At 36.4% G+C, this 20,822-nt stretch overlaps 1 protein-coding gene across 2 annotated transcripts in view; it reads left to right on the top strand.

Annotated features, from left to right (window-relative positions):
* The window catches only part of LOC120858661 (PARP1 binding protein), a 70,249-nt gene that overhangs the window by 43,456 nt on the left and 5,971 nt on the right, over positions 1-20,822 (top strand). For both annotated transcript variants that reach the window (XM_040234859.1, XM_040234860.1), the window contains exons 7-9: positions 4,373-4,556; positions 8,666-8,844; positions 10,966-11,047. In XM_040234859.1, coding sequence (XP_040090793.1) covers positions 4,373-4,556; positions 8,666-8,844; positions 10,966-11,047 — 445 coding nt within the window. The remainder of the gene's footprint in view (positions 1-4,372; positions 4,557-8,665; positions 8,845-10,965; positions 11,048-20,822) is intronic.

The raw sequence follows: 20,822 nt of genomic DNA, 5'->3' as shown, positions 1-20,822 counted from the left end.
ACTCTTACTAGCTTTAAAAATACATTTTTTAACTTCCCGTATATTGTTACCTCAAAGGGACCTCAGACTTAGCATCTCCCAAACTAAATCTTTGTCTTTCCTGGCGAGCCTGCTTATCCTCCTAAAGTACCTAGCTTGATGAAGCCTCTTTCCCTCTAGCCATCCAAACAGAATTGGGAACACATCTTAAACTACTTTTTTCCCCTTTTACTATCCCTTCAGTTGCGAAGATCCATCAGTTCTTCTTACTTAGCATTTTTGATACTCTCTCTTTTTTTAAATCTCTATTCCTATTGCTACTATCGTATTCCCCTTTTTCATCGAAAGTCTGTTTTCAGTCTTTCATCCTTTTTTGCCTGGATTTTTTTGTTTACTTATCTCTGAGTTGTTCATTCTGCCTCAAGGCTTGAGTTGCTCCATCTTGTCATCCTCACTGCTGCCAGGGTTTTTAAAACAACAGATGTTACCCGCTTAATTAAAACCCTTCAATGATTCAATATTAGGTACAGGATGAAACTTCAGAAGTGTCAGTGTGATGTACACATTCTACACTCTCCACCCCCTGCTTGTATCTTACCCTGGCTTCTGTCTGTCAGCCTTAAAACTCAGAGAGAAAAATGTGTTTAACCCTTGTAGCTTGTCTTATAAGAGGATAGTGGTGGTAGGGAATCACAGTAATCTTTGAGTTCAAGGAAAGGTGGATGATAGACAGGGAAGGAATCAAGATCATGCTTGCGTCCCCACTGCCAGCTGTTGATCAGGCCTTCTAAGCTATAGTATGGCTGCATTTCTATACTTTGCCAGTAGGTGCCACCATAAAATGCACTCTATACTTTCACTTGGAAAACATCTTAAATTAGGGGTTTCAGGTTACATAAATTAGTTAGTTCCCTGTTGTTCAAATGTTTAAAATTCTATGTTTTCATTTTGTTATACAACTTTTCAGTGCACACCTGCATTATATTTATTGGACTAAATATTGTGCATTTGTAGAATGTTAAGTCTGATTGAAATTAGCCAGTCCAGAATCCTAATGTTACATCTCTCATTTCAAAATAGTTCAGAAGCATTTTTGATATATTTCGTATAGCACCTTTAATCATATTTAATTTTTAAAGATATAATTTACTATGGCAAATAGTTACCAAATTTTTAAAGATGTTAGGGAAAAGGCAAGTCATTCTATATAGTAAGTGAAAGAAAGTAAAGTCACTCAGTCGTGTCCAACTCTTTGCGACCCCATGGACTGTAGCCTACCAGGTTCCTCCGTCCATGGGATTTTCCAGGCAAGAATACTAGAGTGGGTTGCCATTTCCTTCTCCATTCTATATAGTAAAGATAGTCAATAATTATAGTAAAATGTTGCCAATTATTTGTATTATTGCTTATTATCCTCTTTCAGTCACTATGTTTTGATTAGTCTTCAGTCTAAGGATTTGGTTGTGTTTTTCCTCACTTGCTTCATTTTTCTATTTCTGCCTCAGGGCTTTAATACGATGTATTAATTAGTTAGGAACTTTAGTTTATTTCTTTCTCATCCACATTCATCCAGAGTAGTAATTTCTTCTGAGTGCTCTCCTGAAGACCCCCTTCTTTCTTACCTCCCCACTTAAATTACTGCTATACCTTCCATATCTCATTGTATCAAATGATCAACTATGACCTTTTAAAAAGAAATATTCGTTTTGTATCTCTAGTGCTTAGCACAAATGTCCTGGCATCATTTGGGTTAAAACTTCAGGAGTTTCTTAGACTCTAGAAGTAAGAATTTGAATTATGTTATTGTGTTGCTGAGCAGATATTTGAAGAGCTAATATTGGCTCTTGTCATGAATGTATAGCAATAGAAGTCATAGCACCAGTGTTTGCGGATTTTGTTAAGGGTCAAAATGCTGAGCTTGGCAAGCATGTGAAATACAAATCTTACAAATTTTTCCTAAGTACAGTTCATCCAGGGGATTATATCATCTTTAAAATTTAGAATATTTGGTCTTACAGAAGGAATGAGAAAAGAAGGCAAAGGTGACTTTTACCTTTAATATTATTGAAAGCTTTTTCTTTTGTTCTTATAACTGACACTGTGATGCTCTTTCATATTTGATTATGCTTTTGAATCTTTTCCAGAACTCTTCCATTACAGATTAATTCCCAGAAAAAGCACACAGTGTTTAACTATGTTTTCATTTTGACTACATTTCATCCAATTATTTTCTACAGTTTTAATTGAAAATTAAGAAGAAAAACCAGTTGTAAAATGAATGTTTATTTACATAAAAGAGTTCTTAGAGTTTGTTCAGACTTCTGATTACAGATATATAGCAGACTAGGTCACCTGATTGACCATTTCATTGAAAATAATATTGCTGGATAACATATTTATAAACTAATTCTTAGATGTATTGATTAGGAGGTGAGTGTAATGAAAATACAGGCCAAAAATAATGGGAAGGAAGAAAGCCAGAGAGGAAAGTCAAGAAGGGAAGCCAGCTTTTATTTTGAAAGTACTTGCTGAATTTGGTAATTTGGAGGGTCTGTTTTTTATAGCCACCAAAGTCTAAAGGGGCAGGGGGACAAGCCCAGGGATTGCTCAAGGTGGGGTGTCTATTGGGACATACCCAACTTATAGGGCTACTACCCTTTCAGTGTAAAATGAACTAAGAATAAGGACTTTAACTTGATATAGGGTTTTTTTGAAAACCTACCTAATGATAAAATGTTTTAGCATATTATTTAAGATTTAGAACAAGACAAGAGTTCCTGCTCTCATTTCTTTTCAGCATAACATTGGACGTCCAGTTCAGTGTACTAAGGTAAGAAAAAGAAATAGGAGATATAACAATTGAGAAGAAATAAATGTCTATTTAGTGATAATATGAATATGATTGTATGTGTAGAGAACTCCAGGAATCTCAATGCAAATTACTAAAATTAATGGTAGAGTTTAACAGTGTTGCTAGACACATATCAATATAAAAAATTGTATATCTATGCCATAACCAAATAGAAAAAACAATTTTTTTTTAACGCTTCAAAAATACAAAATATTGTAGAATAAATATAAATAAAACTCATACTAGTCCCTACCCACTTGTAAGGTTCAGACTCTGGAAATTTTTCACACTTAGGGTTTGGGTCCTGATCACATTGCTACTAGAACTTTTTGTCCTCACCAGAACCTTCATTCATCCTGCTTACCACTCACAGCTTCCAGCTTTCCACTCCAACTTTTGTTTGTCACTTTTTAGGGATGAAATAGGGTTGTACTTGGACATTTTCCCTGATTCCTACCAAACCTAGTGGAATGTTCCCCTAGAGTAACTAGTCTGCCAAGGTGTAAGTTGAAACTAAGTGCTTTTTCTACCACAAATAATAATATAAAAATAGTAAAACATATGTCTTTTGTCTTACAAGTAAAAACTTCAGATTGTTGCTCGTGATTGTTGTTGTTTAGTCTCTCAGTCATGTCTGACTCTTTATGACCCCGTGGACTGCTGCCCGCCAGGCTTCTCTGCCCATGCGGTTTTCCAGGCAAGAATATTGGAGTGTGTTGCCATTTCTTTCTCCAAGGGGTCTTCCCATAGCTCTTGCCACATCTTCTGCATTGCAGGTGATTCTTTATCACTGAGCCACTAAAGAAGCCCCGTTGCATGTGATGCTATTCTGCTTAGTTGCTCAGTCATGTTAAACTCTTGGTGACCCCATGGCCTCTAGGCCATCAGGCTCCTCTGTCCATGGGATTCTCCAGGCAAGAATATTGGAGTGGGTTGTCATGCCCTCCTCCAGGTGATCTTCCCAACCCAGGGATCAAACCCAGGTCTCCTGCCTTGCAGATGGATTCTTTACTCTCTGAGCCACCAGGGAAGCCTGTTGCATGTGATAGTGGTCATTTATTCAATAGAAATATCAATTATTTCTTCTGTTTGCCAAGTTAGTGTGAAGATTAGTAAAATATGGTTCCTTTCTCAAGGAGCTAATTTTTTCATGAAAAATTTCCCAAGCTTGTCTAGTCATAAGAATCGCCTGTGGTAACTGCAAAATAAATGCAACTCTTTAGTACCCTTTTTTGGAGATTGTTATTCTGTAGGGTAGGCTCTGGAGTTGATCAGATATCATATATAACTAAATTATTTCCTTCAGCTTTCAAATCAAGGAAGAAGTAACTTACCTTATTGAAATAACTTGCTTTTAGAAAAACTTTTAAATTTTGTTTCTAATGGTTATGCTTTTCTTAAATGTGTTACTGTTTGATTCATAAGATCAAAGCTATATTCTCTGAAAAGTGTTGATTAACTCTGAGCATTATATTTTCAAGCTTATAAACATATTGTCATCTCAAAATGTTATTATAAAAGTGATCTTATTTCTATTTTCAGCATTGCGGGGGGTTGGATACTCTCAGTGATAAAGATGCAGCTGATTAAAGGCCAGAACAGCAGGGATCCTTTTTATAAAGCAGTAGAGGAAGTTGCTCAAGATTTGGATTTGAGGATTAAAAATATTATCAATTCTGAACAAGGAGATGTAGCTCTTAGTACCACTGACATCAGTCCTGCACGGGTAATGAGGTTTTTATTTTATCCTTCTATACAAAACATTATCTTTTCTAGTGGCTGTAGAAATGATTTACTATTGCTACTTAAATCAGAAGACTGTTTCCTCTGTTAAAAGATGATGTTGAAAATGTGAGTTTCTCAATAGGATTATACAGGATTATGTTCAACTTGGGGAAATCATAACATCTATGGGACAAATTATCTCTGTTTATCAAAGGAAGGCACTGGATAATCTTCAGCATCCCTTGTAGCACTAGAAATTTATAGTTCTTGAGGGATATTAAGATGTTTTGTCATATTTTTCAATAATTATTTTTACAGAACAATTATTTCCTCATGTACTCAGATGTGAAAGAAGAGTGGTTTCTCTGGTTATGATCCCAGGGCTAGGCACTCCATAGAAAACCCACAGAAATGGTTTTTATTCAGCAGTTTATTTTTCTTCTATAGAATTTTTCTATTTCCATGATCTCTTATTTTCTACCTCTGTTGCCAGTTTACTGCTAATATTAGTAATTTTTCCTATACTTAGTAATCTTTTAATTATATGTTCCAGAAAATTTACCTCTTTCTTTTTTTTTTTAACATAGATAGTCAAACATTGTAAGGTTTTGCAAGTATAGTTTTATAGGAGAAATTGACTACCATTCTTTTAATTCTAAAACAATTTTGGAGTATGTGTTACAGTAATTCATTTGTTGCAATTTAACTGTTCAGGTAACAAAATCCTCTTTTCCTTAGGTGTAATTGTGATAGCCTGTAGATGAAAGAAGACTTTCACTTAATTTTTGTAATTCATTTGTTTATCTCCAGTCTTTGTGCACTATTTTTAGCTGTTTTCTGTACCAGTGCATGCTTTTAGCTTAATTTGAAGGCAGGAGAGATTCTGGGTTGTTTTCACATGTATTTTGTGTGTGTTAACACTTCCTATGACTAACTTGGCTCAAATGACCACCAGGTTTCATTATGTCAGGAACTATCACAGTGCAGATATATAAGAGCATCAATCTCTGCCATTTCCTATCACAACAAATGAAGATGTAGACAACTTGGTTCTTAATTTTATGTTTTCATCCAAACTGAAAATCTTTGAAAAATATAATCCTATAATTCTCAATGAAATTAGTATTAAACAGTATGGACTTATTCGGTACCAGTGATAAATGTGTATTAAGCACCAGTTTTTGATAGGCAGTTTGTTAAAATTCTCATGTAGCTAGAGTCAGGCTACCAATTCTTGGTAGCTTGAGTCAGCCAAGTAGAGAAAGGAGGCCAAGACCATGTTGATGAAACTTGAAGAAAAATGGTACATCAATAACAGATGACCCCAAAAGGGCAACTCTTGCTATTTAAGCACAATGTCCAGCAACCCTCTAGTTAGGCACTGTCTTATCCCGATTTTACCTATGATTTAACTGAAGCACAGTGAGGCTGAGCAACTTTCCCAGAGGTTCACAGCACACACAACTAGTTAGTTGGTATGAACCCAGCCAGAAATGCCATCAAAGTTTGTTCTTAATGTGTATCTATGTGTAGTATTATCATATATTTTCCCTATTCTTCTGTCTAGTTACTAAGTTTTTCCAGCTCTCCCCTTTTAATCTACTATTTATCTCCACTGCTACTGTTTTAGTTCACTGCTACTACCTTCTTCATTTCTGAGCTGGACTATTACAGTCTCTTAATTTGTGGTTCTGTGTCCCAGGTCGCTCAGTGGTAAAGAAACTGCCTGCCAAGCAGGAGATGTGGGTTTGATCGCTGGGTCAGGAAGATCTCCTGGAGAAGGAAATGGCACCCCACTCCAGTATTCTTGCCTGGAAAATCCCATGGACAGAGGAGCTTGGCAGGCTACAGTCCCCGGGGTCGCAAAGAGTCGGATACAAACTCAGGGACTGAGCACACATGTATGCTCCATGTTTAATAACAGTCTTACCCTGGAATATATTTTATACATTTCCATCATTGCTATCTTTTTTCTAAAATGTAAGAAGTATCATTTTATTTCCTTTTTTAAATAAAGTAAGAGGTTTTAACTTTGTAACAGACTGACTTGTAACTTCTTTGTGTGATATACAAAGCTTTCCCAGCCTCATCCCACATGACTCCCTCTATGTTACCCTTCTTTGCTACCTGGTCACTGAAAATACCATGTTCTTTCTTACCCCTGTGTGTCTCCTCTGTGAAACCATCCCTGATACCAGGGTAAATTGGTGTGCTTCCTTTGATGTACTCCCAGTGCATAAGGTATACATGGTCTTCAAAATAGCTTTTAGCACTCTGTAATGCCTTTATTGGTTACTTGCTTATTTTGTCAGAGAGACTACAGGTCCCTTGAGGTATTGGTTTTTACCTTTCAAACACATTTCTTGGGACTTAGGATGTACTTATGGGTGATTACTGAAAGAATGAAGGTCAACTAGTCTTTTTATTTTTGCATTTGAGTAGATCTTTACAGCCATCTGTGGGGTTGGTATTCAGATCACCAGAATCCCACTTCTGGTATAAGAGAGAAAAAATAAACAGAGAGATTAAGTCATGCGGCTGAGGTCACATTTGTTGTTGTTGTTCTGTCGATCAGTCGTGTCTGACTCTGCGACCCCATGGACTGAAGCTCCCCCAGGCTTCCCTGTCTTTTACTATCTCCCACAGTTTGCTCAAACTTATGTCCATTGAGTGAGTGATGCCATCCAACCATCTCATCCTCTGCAGCTCCCTTCTCCTCCTGCCCTCAATCTTTCCTAGCATCAGGGTCTTTTCAAGTGAGTTGACTGTTCACATCAGGTCGTCAAAGTATTGGAGCTTCAGCTTCTACATCAGTCCTTCCAATGAATACTCAGGGTTGATTTCCTTTAGGATTGACTGCTTTGATCTCCATGCTGTCCAAGGGCCTCTCAAAAGTCTTCTTTAGGACCACAATTTGAAAAAATCAGTTCTTCAGCACTCAGCCTTCTTTCTGGTCCAGCTCTCACATCCATACAAGACTACTGGAAAAACCATAGCTTTGACTATATGGACCTTTGTCAGCAAAGTGATGTCTCTGTTTTTTAATATGCTGCCTAGGTTCATCATAGCTTTTCTTCCAAAGAGTAAGCCTCTTTTAATTTCATGGCTGCAGTCAATGTCCGTGACTTTCTTTGAAGCCCAAGAAAATAAAATCTGTCACTATTTCCATTTTTTCCCTATCTGTTTGTTATGAAGTGATAGAACCAGATGCTGTGATCTTAGTTTTTTGAATGTTGAATTTTAAGCCAACTTTTTCACTCTCCTCCTTCACCTTTATCAGAAGGCTCTTTAGTTCCTTTTCACTTTCTGTCATTAGGGTGGTGTCATCTGCAAATCTGAGGTTATTAATACTTCTGACAATCTTGAGTCCAGATTTTGATTCATCCAGTGCAGCATTTCGAATGGTGTACTCTGCATATGTTAAATAAGCAGGTTGACAATATATATAGTCTTGACATAATCCTTTCCCAGTTTTTCAACCAGTCTGTTGTTCCGTGTCCTGTTCTAACTGTCCTGTTCTTGACCTGCATAACGTTTCTCAGGAGCCAGGTAATGGCCTGGTATTCCCATCTCTTTAAGAATTTTCCACTGTTTGTTGTGATCCACACAGTCAAAGGCTTTAGCGTAGTCAGTGAAGCAGAAGTAGATGTTTTTCTGGGATTCTTTTGCTTTTCCTATGATCCAGCAGATGTTGGCAATTTGATCTCTGGTTACTCTGCCTTTTCTAAATCCAGCTTGTGCATCTGAAAGTTTTTGGTTCACATATTATGAAGCATAGCTTGAAAGATTTTGGACAGTACCTTGCTTGGTCACATAAATTGTAGTTAAATGTTTTGACGTAAAGCATAGTGTTATTTTGTCCAAAATCTAATGTCTTCATTTGATAATATTATTTTCTTTATTTTTTGGTGCTTCTGGAAGCTCATAAGGTAGATTTTAATATGGCTCGAGGGAGAAATATTCGCAAGCCGTAAAGCCACTTCTCGTGGCTGATTTTTTATAGCTTAATAGAAGAGGAGGGATAACAATAGCACATGAAATGGAAAAGAATGGTTGATTGACCCAGCTGGAGTGATTATTACATTTACTTGAAATTATTTCTTGTTCTAGCCAAAATCTCATACCATAAACCATGGCACTGCATACTGTGGCAGAGATACTGTGAAAGCTTTACTAGTTCTTTTGGATGAAGAAGCAGCCAGTGCTCCTACCAAAAACAAAGCAGAGCTTTTGTATGACGATGAAAACACAGTTCATCCTAATGGAACTTCTGTTCTTACACTTTTTCGGTAAGTAATGTAGAAGTTATATGTATGTGAATGTTAGGTGTATAAAGAAAATTTTTGAAAAAGCACCTCATTGGTTATAAAAAAAGTATATGTTATGGTAGGAAACTTGGAAACTACAGAAAAAGTGTGAAGAGAAAAAACAAAAGTTAGTTAAAGGGAGATGGAACATTTGAATGTGAGGAAGTCATATATAAAATGGTATTTTGTGAGATTATGACCAGTAATTTTTGTTTCTTTGTTCTTGTTTTTTGTTTTGGAAATATTTGTTTGCTAAGATATTTGTGTCAAAAACATCGCTGAATGCTTCACTTGTTTCAACCTTCACAAGAGTCTCTTTTAGTAGTATCCCCACTTTATAAGTAAAGAATTAGATTTAAGAAAGATAGTAAGCAATTTGTCCAAGTTAGCAAGTGGCAGAGGTGTCCTTCTCCAGAACCTGAGGTCTCTGCTCCAAGAATTGTGCTCTTTTGCCTGGGAATAGGAGAGTTGCTATACTCCAGACTTGCACTGGAATTGACAGTTATTTGTTTTTCCTCACATTAGAAAGAAAATACTAAATTACCTTTGGTATTCCCTACAAGACATTATGATACTCTCCAGTTTTAACAATTTAGTCAAAACATTGAGTAAATTGGTGATATTTTAATTAAGGAATATTTATTTAGAGAAACATTTAAAATTTTAGAACAACCATTTAAAATTGTATTTAGTACATTGTGAAGGATTTTTACAAAATTAACCTGTTTGATCTTTTCTGTTTTCTGCTTGAACTACCTTTTAGAAATCTGACTTTCATCTAAAATTGTTCAGATCCATCTATGATTGCTTTATGCTCTTTCTCCTGTGCTTCACTGTCTTTTCTCTTAAAAGACTAACTTCATGATTCTCTATCATTCAATGTTGTCTTCTAATTCCTTTACAATAAAAGTTTATTTTATCAGTGATTTACTCATACCCTGGGTTGGAATCCCAGAGAACAGTATAAAGAAGATGAACCTTATTTTTTTTCCCCCTCCTGTTCATTTATTTCTGTTTAACAAAGCTTGCTTTTAGATAGAAATATTAATGGTTTAAGTTTTCTCTTAGATTGAATTATGTAATTTTCTAAGAAAAAGTTATTTTGTGTTTATAGGATTTTCTAAACAAAATTAATCCCCATATCCATTTTAAAGAGATACTTTACTTAGTCATGTGCCCAAACACATGTTTATAGTTACCTTAGCATTTTCAGTTGTCATTGTGCAGACAAGTACCAGTCCATAGTGTGTGTGTGTGTGTGTGTGTGTGTGTGTTAGTCGCTCAGGTGCGTCCGACTCTTTACGACCCCATGGACTGTAGCCCACCAGGCTCCTCTGTCCATGGAATTCTCCAGGCCAGAATACTGGAGTGAGTTGCCATTCCCTTCTCCAGAGGATCTTCCCGACTCAGGGAACAAACCCAGGTCTCCTGCATTGCAGGCAGATTCTTTGCCATCTGAGCCACTAGGAAATAATGGTCTGCATTGAAATGTTAAAATTAAGGACAGTGTATATGAATGTAAGTCAATGTAGTGTTATAAACTAGTTTTTCTTATAATAGACTTCCTTTATTCTTATGTAATGGTCTTTTGACTCCAAGAGGTTATGACTCTGGCTCTATTAAGCTAAAAATGGATTTATTGAGGAATCCAGGTTTGACTGGCTCCAAAGTGCCAGTGTCTACTTCTCTACTGTGTCTTCCCTGACCCTCCTATTTCTAAACTATGTTTTTCTCTTTTGAATTTCCCTGCTATGGCATCTGTCCTTTTTTACTTTGAATTTTAGTTATGTGTTTATCTTATTTCACTTAGATCAAGATTCCTGAATTCAGAGTCAGTGAATGAGTGAACTTTCTGTTCTTCACAACATCTTATACAGTTCCTTACATATAGTAGAAGCTCAAGTGTTTAGTTACTGAACTAATTAATTAAGCAAATTATTAGTATTTAGAACTCTCAGAATAGGAATATGAACACTTTTATATAGTATCGTACACCACTAGGTTCAGAATAAACTTTTATTCTCTAACTGTAAGGTCGAGGAGAGGTGAAAACAAATTTAAAAGCTACTTTGGTTTGTAAATTTTTACTTTTTTTGGACGTAGATCTCCCACACAAGTGGATAATTCATTGATGAAACCCTTAAGAGAACGCATCCATAAGTCAATGGAAGAGAAAAAAATCAAGGTACAATTTAACGTACTATCATGAAAATGATAATTTGTTTTGCTTTTAGAAGAAATAAATATATAAAGCTGAGCTGGATATTATAAATATACATTATACATGGAACTATAGGGATTAAATGGAAAATACATTATGACAGTTGATATACAGAAACTTTCCTTTTAATACAATCTTGGCTAATCTGTCTCTGATGTATTCAATACCCTGCACCTAAAAGAAGGAAAGGAATAAGTACCTGATATGGTAAGTGGTCAATAAATATCTGTTCAGTGAATGAAGGGGAAAAGAAAGAGAACATGGTTTTCTCATTTACATTTCTGGTATCTTAAACTGAGTCTTGAGAGTCTATGTAGTTTCAATTTTGTTCCTCTCTGAAGACATAATGGCAGAATGTAATTGATTGTAGATTGAGACAAGGAGAACATTTCACATTGTTCATTCACTAAAGCTATTCTTTATATTTTCATTTAGCATCCCTGTTCACATATGAAACGTTGTGCCTATATGTAGTTAATAACATGTTTTTAGGCATTTAAATTTGTCTTAATCTTTTTCTCAAAAAGAAGCTTATTTTTAACTCATTTATTCATTTAATATATATATTTATTGAGTATCTGCTATATGCCAGACACTGTTCTATGGTTGGGAATTCATTCATTTAACAAATTTTCATGTAAAATTTACAATTATCCTTAAATTATCAAATAATTATTCATCTCTTAATAAAACTTGAGAACTCTAATTTGTTCTTTATATTCATATTTGGCAAGTTAGTCCCAGTTAGCAAAACTTATAGTTATCTGTTTCATCTACATACTGCAAATCCATTTAGTTTATTTAGATTAATAAGCCTGATCTTTCTATTGATTATTAGTAGCTATTAGTAATTAACATCTATGGAATACATCATTGAGTTTTGCATAATTTTTCTTTGGAAAAACTTTCCAATTCTTTGTTAACCCAAGTACTTATAGCCAAGGCATAAGATTTTTGAAAAACAATCTCTCCTTTGGACTTGATTAGAAACAGAAATGTAACAAATTCTTTAATTTTTCCCTTCTATGGATAATGACAAACTTTAATATTTTCATTTAAAGATCATTGAGATCTTTTGTTAAACTAAGTAAATCAAAATGAGATGATCTATCTGAAGAAAGAGAAGGTCTTTTTAGAAATTGATGAGTCAACTAATTGCTATAAAATTTATTAACCAATTTGTAAAGTTCAGGAAGTAGAAAACAGCTTATCTGATCCAGTCTTATTTATAGATGAGGAAATCAAAATCCTTGAGAAAGCACCTTATCCAAGATATCATAACTACCAGGACATATTTTATGCCATTGTGGGAAGCTATGGATAAGTACTAATGAGACTGTAATTAACATTGCTTTTGTTACTTAATAGTGGAGTGGGCTTAGTCTAGGTAGCTCTGAAACTAAATGGCAACAGAGAAAGGAAGGAATTGATGTTTATGGTTATATTTTATAGTACAGTACTCTTTATGAAAGCAAAGTGTGAAAATAATTGGTTTAGCCAGTTATATAGCTGAACCATGGCCAGGTTGAATACTTGCTGGAATAACAAAAAAATGCTGCTAATATTTACTACTGAGTAACTATGGAAAAGTAGTTTAACAACTTTTATTACTTTATTATCCTGTTACTTTTTCTCTTTTGGTATTTAGTTCTTTTCTTTTAGTCATGGAAAGAATATATGATCTATGCTTGAAATACTGTCTTGGAAAGACAACAGTAGATAATATTAAAGAACTTAGAATTTTGATGTAGATCATACTTGATTGTGAAATATCCATGTCATTACTATTTGGGGCAAATTAACTTTTCTTGGATTTTCATTTCCTCATTTATAAATAGAAGTGGGCACTCTTGATCACAAAATCCTATGAAACCACTTTGGAAAGTGTTCATTAACTCATTTTAAGTGCTCAAGTTTTATTTCTTACTGTACCTTATTTGAAAAATTGTCTATGATGGTCAAATAAAATCCCCCGTGAAGGAAAATTAGAAGGTTCTTCCTGAACTTTCATGGTTCTGGTAGGAACCTTTAGGGAATGCTTTCTCTCCATTCTTACTGCCAGTTTCCAAGTGGTTTATACAAGTACCTTCATACTTTTTTATTACAGTATTTTTCAGAGAGATATTTACCTTCTTAGATTCTTGTAAATTAATTAGTTTTGTTCCTTCCAGCTCGATTTAGCAGTATTTTGCTTATCAGATGCAACTGAAAAGTTGTCTATACATCTCTTTTCCTTATCCTGAGCCTAGTATTTTCCTTCATATTATATGTATGTCAGAATAATTATGAGCGTTAACTAAATAGCTTAAGTCAACAGATCAGAAAAACACTGGATCCTTAAAGCTTGGCATAGTTGGGACAGTAAAAACTAGCATAGGTAGTGTGAAAAAATAGGCTGAATCTAACTCTAGTACCTTTATAAGCAGCCAGGCAATAGAATGCTCATGACATTAGAAAACTAGATGTCCGTGTTTAACCTTTAGGATACTTGAAAACTGAGTATATCCAAATTAAAATGGTGGATTGAGTTCAAGTCATAGAATTTCCCTCCCCAATACTTAAAATGATTACAGAATAGTAAAACCTAGTAAAAATATTCACCAAAAGCAAACAACAGAAAATAATGTAATTGGATACTGTAAACTTCAAAACTGATAGCTAAGCAAGGAAACTGATTTCAGAGGGAAAAGGCACAACATGATTTAGCAGCTTAATCTAGCTCCAGTGTCCATATAGTGTGCTAGTGAGTTGACAAAGTCCTGAGAATTATTACGGAAATATTTCCAAAACCGAGAAGCCAGCTAAGTGTGTGGTGTTTTTTTTTTTTTTTTTTTTCCTTTTTAGAGAAATAATAGAAGTGGCAACTGCATAGTAATGTGGAAAATGAACTCTGGAGTTCACACATTGACTCTTTGGAGGCTCTAGTGCTACATACTGAATTATGGCAATTATCCAAATGATCACCTTCCATTTGAATGAAATACAGACTCTTAAGTAGAGGGACTTTTTATAGTACATATGATACATAATAAATTCTTAGAAGAAAGTGCAGAACCAACCCAGACATTTTTTCAGATGATCTGTCTCCTCTATTGAGCATTACTTCTACCTCCATCATTCTTCAGTCTACAGAAAAATGGGGGATAACAGAAAATATGCAGCCTTCAAAATGTTATTGAAGAGAAAGTAAAATGCCCTCAAGGAGGGAACAGAATCAAGAAATCACTCAGATTTGGAGGCTTCTGTTTCTAACTAGGATATAGTAGATCATTGCAAAATACCATTTCTGTTGCAGTAACAAAATAAAAGGCAGACAAGTTGGGGAAAATATATTTAAAAGACATAGGAAAGCTGTGTAAGCAAAGCAGTTTAAATAAACGAAAAATCTGGAGAGGGTAAAGTTCTGAGGTGAACAGTCTATTATCAGTGTTTTCTTCTCTGGGATTATTTTTCCAGTTTTGGGTATGAGCCAGGGATTGCTCTTGGCCCATATAAAGGAACTTCACTGAAGCAGAGAGGAACTAATAAATATTTTGGTGTCTTGAGGGGCTGGCAACAATTTGAAAACACTGGATGCACACTTATTTTACCTAGGATACCTATGCTGAATTTTAGAGCTGAGTAGGAAGTTAAGGAGTCTCAGTCCAGAAGACTAAAATCTCCTGCAGTCTTGCAGTTGCTCAGAAGACAAGGCTCCACTTGAGGAGTGGGACCTGCCTCAAACACATGGTTGTTGCCTTCTCAAGATATTTGCCACATTTGGAAATGAAGAGAGTTGGGAGACCAAAGAACATGATGTTTAACAACCTTTGAGAGACAGAGTCCTAGGAATAGAAGAGCAAATTGGATGTAAAATTGGGAAATTCTAACAGAGAATCTTTTTTTTTTTTGACCATGCCATGCAGCTTGTGGGATCTCAGTTCCCCGACCAGGGTTTGAACTCAGGCCATGGCAGTTAAAACACCAAATCCTAATTCCTAGACCACCTGAAACTCCTGAGAAACAAACATTTTAAATCAAAACCAAATAGAATTTCCAGAACTGTGAAAACATTATCTAAAATTAATAAATAGGTAAATTAATAGTAAACTAGACATAGCATTAGGTGGTACAAGTGGACATGAACATAGGTCATAAGAATAATATACAAACTAAAGCAAGGCGAGAATAAGGAATGCAAAAACAAAAGAGAAGATAAGAACACAGAATGTGCCTAACATATGCCTAACTGGATCCCCAGAATGACAGGAGAAAATAGGACTGAGATAGTATTTGAAGATATAACGATTATAATGTTTTCTGAAGCTTAACTGGCCCTTTCACATCAGGTAGTAGGTAAAGGTGGGAGGAACAGATGCATGGTTTCCTTTAATAATGTAAAGCTTTGTCTTGGTTCCAATATTATGGACCCAGAAAACTAAAAAATGTCCCTGAGTCTTTTGAAAATCCATCTGCCCTTCGTGTATGTACCATGGGAAATAGATTGTAAAGCTTTGTTACATAGTAGTGTTCAACAGAACTCTCTGTGGGAATGTTCTGTAGTTTTTGCTGTCCAATATCGTAGGTGTTAGCCACATGTCTCGTGAGCACTTGAAATGTGCTACTGCTACTGAGGAACTCCATTTTTAATACTATATAATTAAGAAGAGGTGGCAAGAATACACAGAAGAACTGTATAAAAAAGATCTTCACTACCAAGATAATTATGATGGTGTGATCACTCATCTAGAGCCAGACATCCTGGAATGTGAAGTCAAGTGGGCCTTAGAAAGCATCACTACGAACAAAGCTAGTGGAAGTGATGGAATTCCAGTTGAGCTATTTCAAATCCTGAAAGATGATGCTGTGAAAGTGCTGCACTCAATATGCCAGCAAATTTGGAAAACTCAGCAGTGGCCATAGGACTGGAAAAGGTCACTTTTCATTCCAATCCCAAAGAAAGGCAATGCCAAAGAATGCTCAAACTACCGCACAGGTACACTAATCTCACACACTAGTAAAGTAATGTTCAAAACTCTCCAAGCCAGGCTTCAGTAATACGTGAACTGTGAACTTCCAGATGTTCAAGCTGGTTTTAGAAAAGGCAGAGGAACCAGAGATCAAATTGCCAACATCTGCTGGATCATGGAAAAAGCTAGAGAGTACCAGAAAAACATCTATTTCTGCTTTATTGACTATGCCAAAGCCTTTGACTGTGTGGATCACAATAAAATGTGGAAAATTCCTGCCTCTTGAGAAACCTATATGCAAGTCAGGAAGCAACAGTTAGAACTGGACATAGAACAACAGACTGGTTCCAAATCGGAAAAGGAATACATCAAGGCTGTATATTGTCACTCTGCTTATTTAACTTCTATGCAGAGTACATCATGAGAAACACTGGGCTGGAAGAAGCACAAGCTGGAATCAAGATTGCTGGGAGAAATATCAAATAACCTCAGATATGCAGGTGACACCACCTTTATGGCAGAAAGTGAAGAGGAACTAAAAAGCCTCTTGATGAAAGTGAAAGAGGAGAGTGAAAAATTTGGCTTAAAGCTCAACATTCAGAAAACGAAGATTATGGCATCTGGTCCCATCACTTCATGGGAAACAGATGGGGAAACAGTGTCAGACTTTATTTTTGGGGGCTCCAAAATCACTGCAGATGGTGATTGCAGCCATGAAATTAAAAGATGTTTACACCTTGGAAGGATAGTTAAGACCAACCTAGATAGCATGTTCAAAAGCAGAGACATTACTTTTCCAACAAAGGTCCATCTAGTCAAGGCTATGGTTTTTCCTGTGGTCATGTATGGATGTGAGAGTTGGACTGTGAAGAAAGCTGAGCGCTGAAGAATTGATGCTTTTGAAGTGTGGCGTTGGAGAAGACTCTTGAGAGTCCCCTCGACTGCAAGGAGATCCAACCAGTCCATTCTAAAGGAGATCAGTCCTGGGTGTTCTTTGGAAGGAATGATGCTACAGCTGAAACTCCAGTACTTTGGCCACCTCATGCGAAGAGTTGACTCATTGGAAAAGTCTCTGAGGCTGGAAGGGATTTGGGGCAGGAGGAGAAGGGGACGACAGAGGATGAGATGGCTGGATGGCATCACCGACTCGATGGACGTAAGTTTGAGTGAACTCCGGGAGTTGGTGATGGACAGGGAGGCCTCCTGGTGTGCTTTGATTCATGGGGTCACAAAGAGTCGGGCACAACTGAGCGACTGAACTGAACTGAACTGAATTTTAATTAATTTTCTCCAGCATATTAAATAGTTGCAGTTCTAGTAGATTAAAGATACACACATCCAATAACTAGAAACCCTTTATAAGACTAAGAAACGGTGCTCTGACCATGAGAGACTAGAATAAATAGGATCTAAATAGGAAGAGAGGATGGAGGAGAGCATTTCAGGCTGAGCAAGCAACCTGATGAAACTATTAGATTTCTTTTCTAGTCTAATGAAACTGTGCTTTCAGTAGTAAAAAGAGTGAATAAATAATGTGGGGCAAGATTAAGGAAGGTGTGGCTTTTGTGATTTTAAGGAACAGTTATTTTTTGTAGGGCTTATTTTAAGGATATGTACATGAGAACCTAAGAAAGGCGGAATATTTAAAAACTTGAAAGGAATGGTGGATACGGTGGGGCTTAAGGACTTTAGCTGCATGGTTCTCTCCACTTGAATGTGATACAGCTCTTCTGTGCATGTATATCTCTCTCGTTTCTGTACCAAATGGTTTTCTTACTATACTGAACAGAGTAGAGTTTTCTCTGTACCTGTTTTTCTATTTCAGAGCTTTTGTCCTTAGGGTAATTTAGCTATTCTTTACCAATCTACTTCTCTCATTTCTGTACCCTGTGGTTTCTTTACTCTGTACATTTTTTTTTCTACCTCCAAGCTTTTGCTTCCTCTTGATTTCTGTTACCTCATACCTTCTGCTCACATACACCTGTTAGAATCTGTTATAATTTTACTTAATTCACTCAACAAACATGTATTAAATGCCTGTTGAGTACCAGGCTCTGTCCTAAGCATTGGAAATACATCTGCAAACAAAACAGACACTCCCTGCCCTGCCCTGATGGACATGTCTTCCCCCAGTATTTACGGGACTGGGGTGCAAGAATATAAATGGAAACCTCTGGTCTGCCCCTGTTGCTGCTGCTTAGTCACTTCAGTCGTGTCCGACTCTGTGCGACCCCATAGACGGCAGCCCACCAGGCTCCCCTGTCCCTGGGATTCTCCAGGCAAGAACGCTGGAGTGGGTTCTGGTCTGCCCCTACAATTCCTTTAATCCTGGTTCTGTTCCTTGCTCTTAAGAGACTCTCCACCCAGAAACATATACATCCCATTCCCCAATACCCTTGTCATAAGCAGTAAGCCCTTGCAAGAGGAAGAGGCCAGTGCTGGCCCAGCACCTTGGCAGTTTGAGGAAGGAATTCTGGGGCCCTTAGATACTTGGAACAGGATCTAAAAAGAGAAGTCATAGTCTCTTACTCCTCACCCTGTGGGATGAAGAGCACCGTAAGAGGACCAGAGGACACCATCGGTTGGCAAATTAAGGTTTTGTTCATGGAGCTTACCTTTCAGTTGGGATAGGGAGAAAATAAATAAGATAATTATATTGTATCAATGTATTAGATGGTTGTCAGTGCTATGGAGGGAAATAAAGCTGGGAAGGGTTATAAGGAGAGTATATTCTTTGTGTGTGTTTTGGTTTTAAAGAGAATGATCAGTACAAGTCTCTTTAAGAAGGTGACTGAAGAGTATTTTTCATTAGAATGGATATGGAATGTTTATATTAGTTTGAACTAAAATTTGAACTCATTTTGACTGACAGAATGAGGGTGGGATTTATTGCATACCTTCTAAGTGTTATACTAGATATTTTATATACCTCCTTCCAATTAATCCTTGCTGAAGTCTAAAAGGCATTATTTTCCAGTCCATATACCTAGTAAGTATCAGAGTAAGGATTGTGTTTAGATGTAAGACTTCTAGTAGTCATGTATGGATGTGAGAACTGGACCATAAAGAAGGCAGAGTGCTGAAGAATTGATGCTTTTGAACTGTGGTGCTGGAAAAGACTTGAGAGTCCTTTGGACAGCAAGGAGATCAAACCAGTCAATCTTAAAGGAAATCAACCTTGAATACTCACTGGAAGGACTGATGCTGAAGCTTCAATACTTTGGCCACCTGATGCTAAGAGCCAACTCATTGGAAAAGACCCTGATGCTGGGAAAGATTGAAGGCAGAAGGAGAAGAAAGCAATAGAGGGTGAGATGGTTGGATGGCATCACCGGTTCAATAGATGTGAACTTGGGCTAACTCCTGGAGATGGTGAGGGACAGGGAAGCCTGGCGTGCTGCAGTCCATGGGGTTGCAGAGTTGGATAGGACTTGATGACTGAACAATAACGACTTCAAAGTTAGTGCTGTTTCTAAAGAGTAAATAAAGGCATAGTAATTATAATAAGGAGTCATAAAAATATCATGCTATTACCTAGGTCATAATATTATCTTTCCGTTATTTAGCAAAGTTAAATGAAATTTTATTGATGAAGAAATGGATCATTTGATATACTCACAAGTTCATATTTCACTAAGGATAGCAAATCTCAGGCTTTCCTGGTAGCTCAGTGGTAAAGCATCCGCCTGCCAGTGCAGGAGACACAGGTGTGATCCCTTATCTGGGAGAATCCCACATGCCATGGAGCAGCTAAGTCCATGTGCCACAACTATTAAGCCTGTGCTTGAGAGCCCAGGAGCCCTATATAGCCTGTCCTCCTCACCAAGCGAAGCCACTGCAATGAGAAGCCCTCTCATTGCTACTAGAGAGTAGCCCCGCTCACCACAACTAGAGACAAGCCTGCAGCAACAAACACCCAGCACAATCAAAAATAAATAAATAAAATTATAAAAAAAATCATAGCAGATCTCTTTTCTTTTTAAAATGTGGTATTGTAAGAGTGAAAAGATAAATTTTGAGTAGTTATATGTCAAATAGGTATGTTGAGTAATTTCCAAACTTGTTAATAAAATATATCAGTATAGTGGGGGCTTAGAAATTTCATTCCCTTATTAATACAGGTAACTGGAAGTTTCTATGACTTTTTAATATTTTGACTCATTAGTCTTAATTTAACTGGAGTCAGGCTTTCCTTTGTGAAGTACTATTTTCCTTAAACTGGGAACCTACTAATAATTTCAGTTTTAAAAAGTTGTGGCAAAAGGACTTTTCCAATTCTTGGCAGGTTTGAAGTTCATTGCAATTTTACTGTGGATAGAAATCTTTCCAAAGAGGGGAAATCACTCTACAAAGGAAAACTTTGAATCCTTTTCTCTCATGTGACTTGAACATAAAATGATTTTAACAGCCATGTATGAATCGGAACATTATTCTTAGTTGTTTAGTACTTCAAAAGCACTTTCAGAAGGGAATTGTTTTGCTTATTTGTGATTCCAAATCAAATACACAGAGATTTTGAAAATTTGCAACAGGAAGTAATCTCAGTTCTATGTAGCCACTAATCTGGTGCAGAAAAATTCAACTTTTATGAACAAAGGAAAAGCAATCTCTTTTAAGTTATAAATACAAGTAAGTGTAGCTTGTATTGTTTTAATAACTAAAATGAAGAAGCTGACTGTAAGTTCATTTTTTGAACTACATTCCTAGAATCATTTTAGAGTTGACTGTGTCCTCAGAAACCTAATTCAACAGATTTCCTACTCTATAGGAATATTCTCTTTATGTGTTAC

The sequence above is a fragment of the Oryx dammah genome, unplaced genomic scaffold (assembly GCF_014754425.2).
Source record: "Oryx dammah isolate SB20612 unplaced genomic scaffold, SCBI_Odam_1.1 HiC_scaffold_29, whole genome shotgun sequence".
Classification (NCBI taxonomy): Eukaryota; Metazoa; Chordata; class Mammalia; order Artiodactyla; family Bovidae; genus Oryx; species Oryx dammah.
Note: the sequence above shows the minus strand (reverse complement) of the source record. Positions and strands in the feature narration are given on the sequence as shown.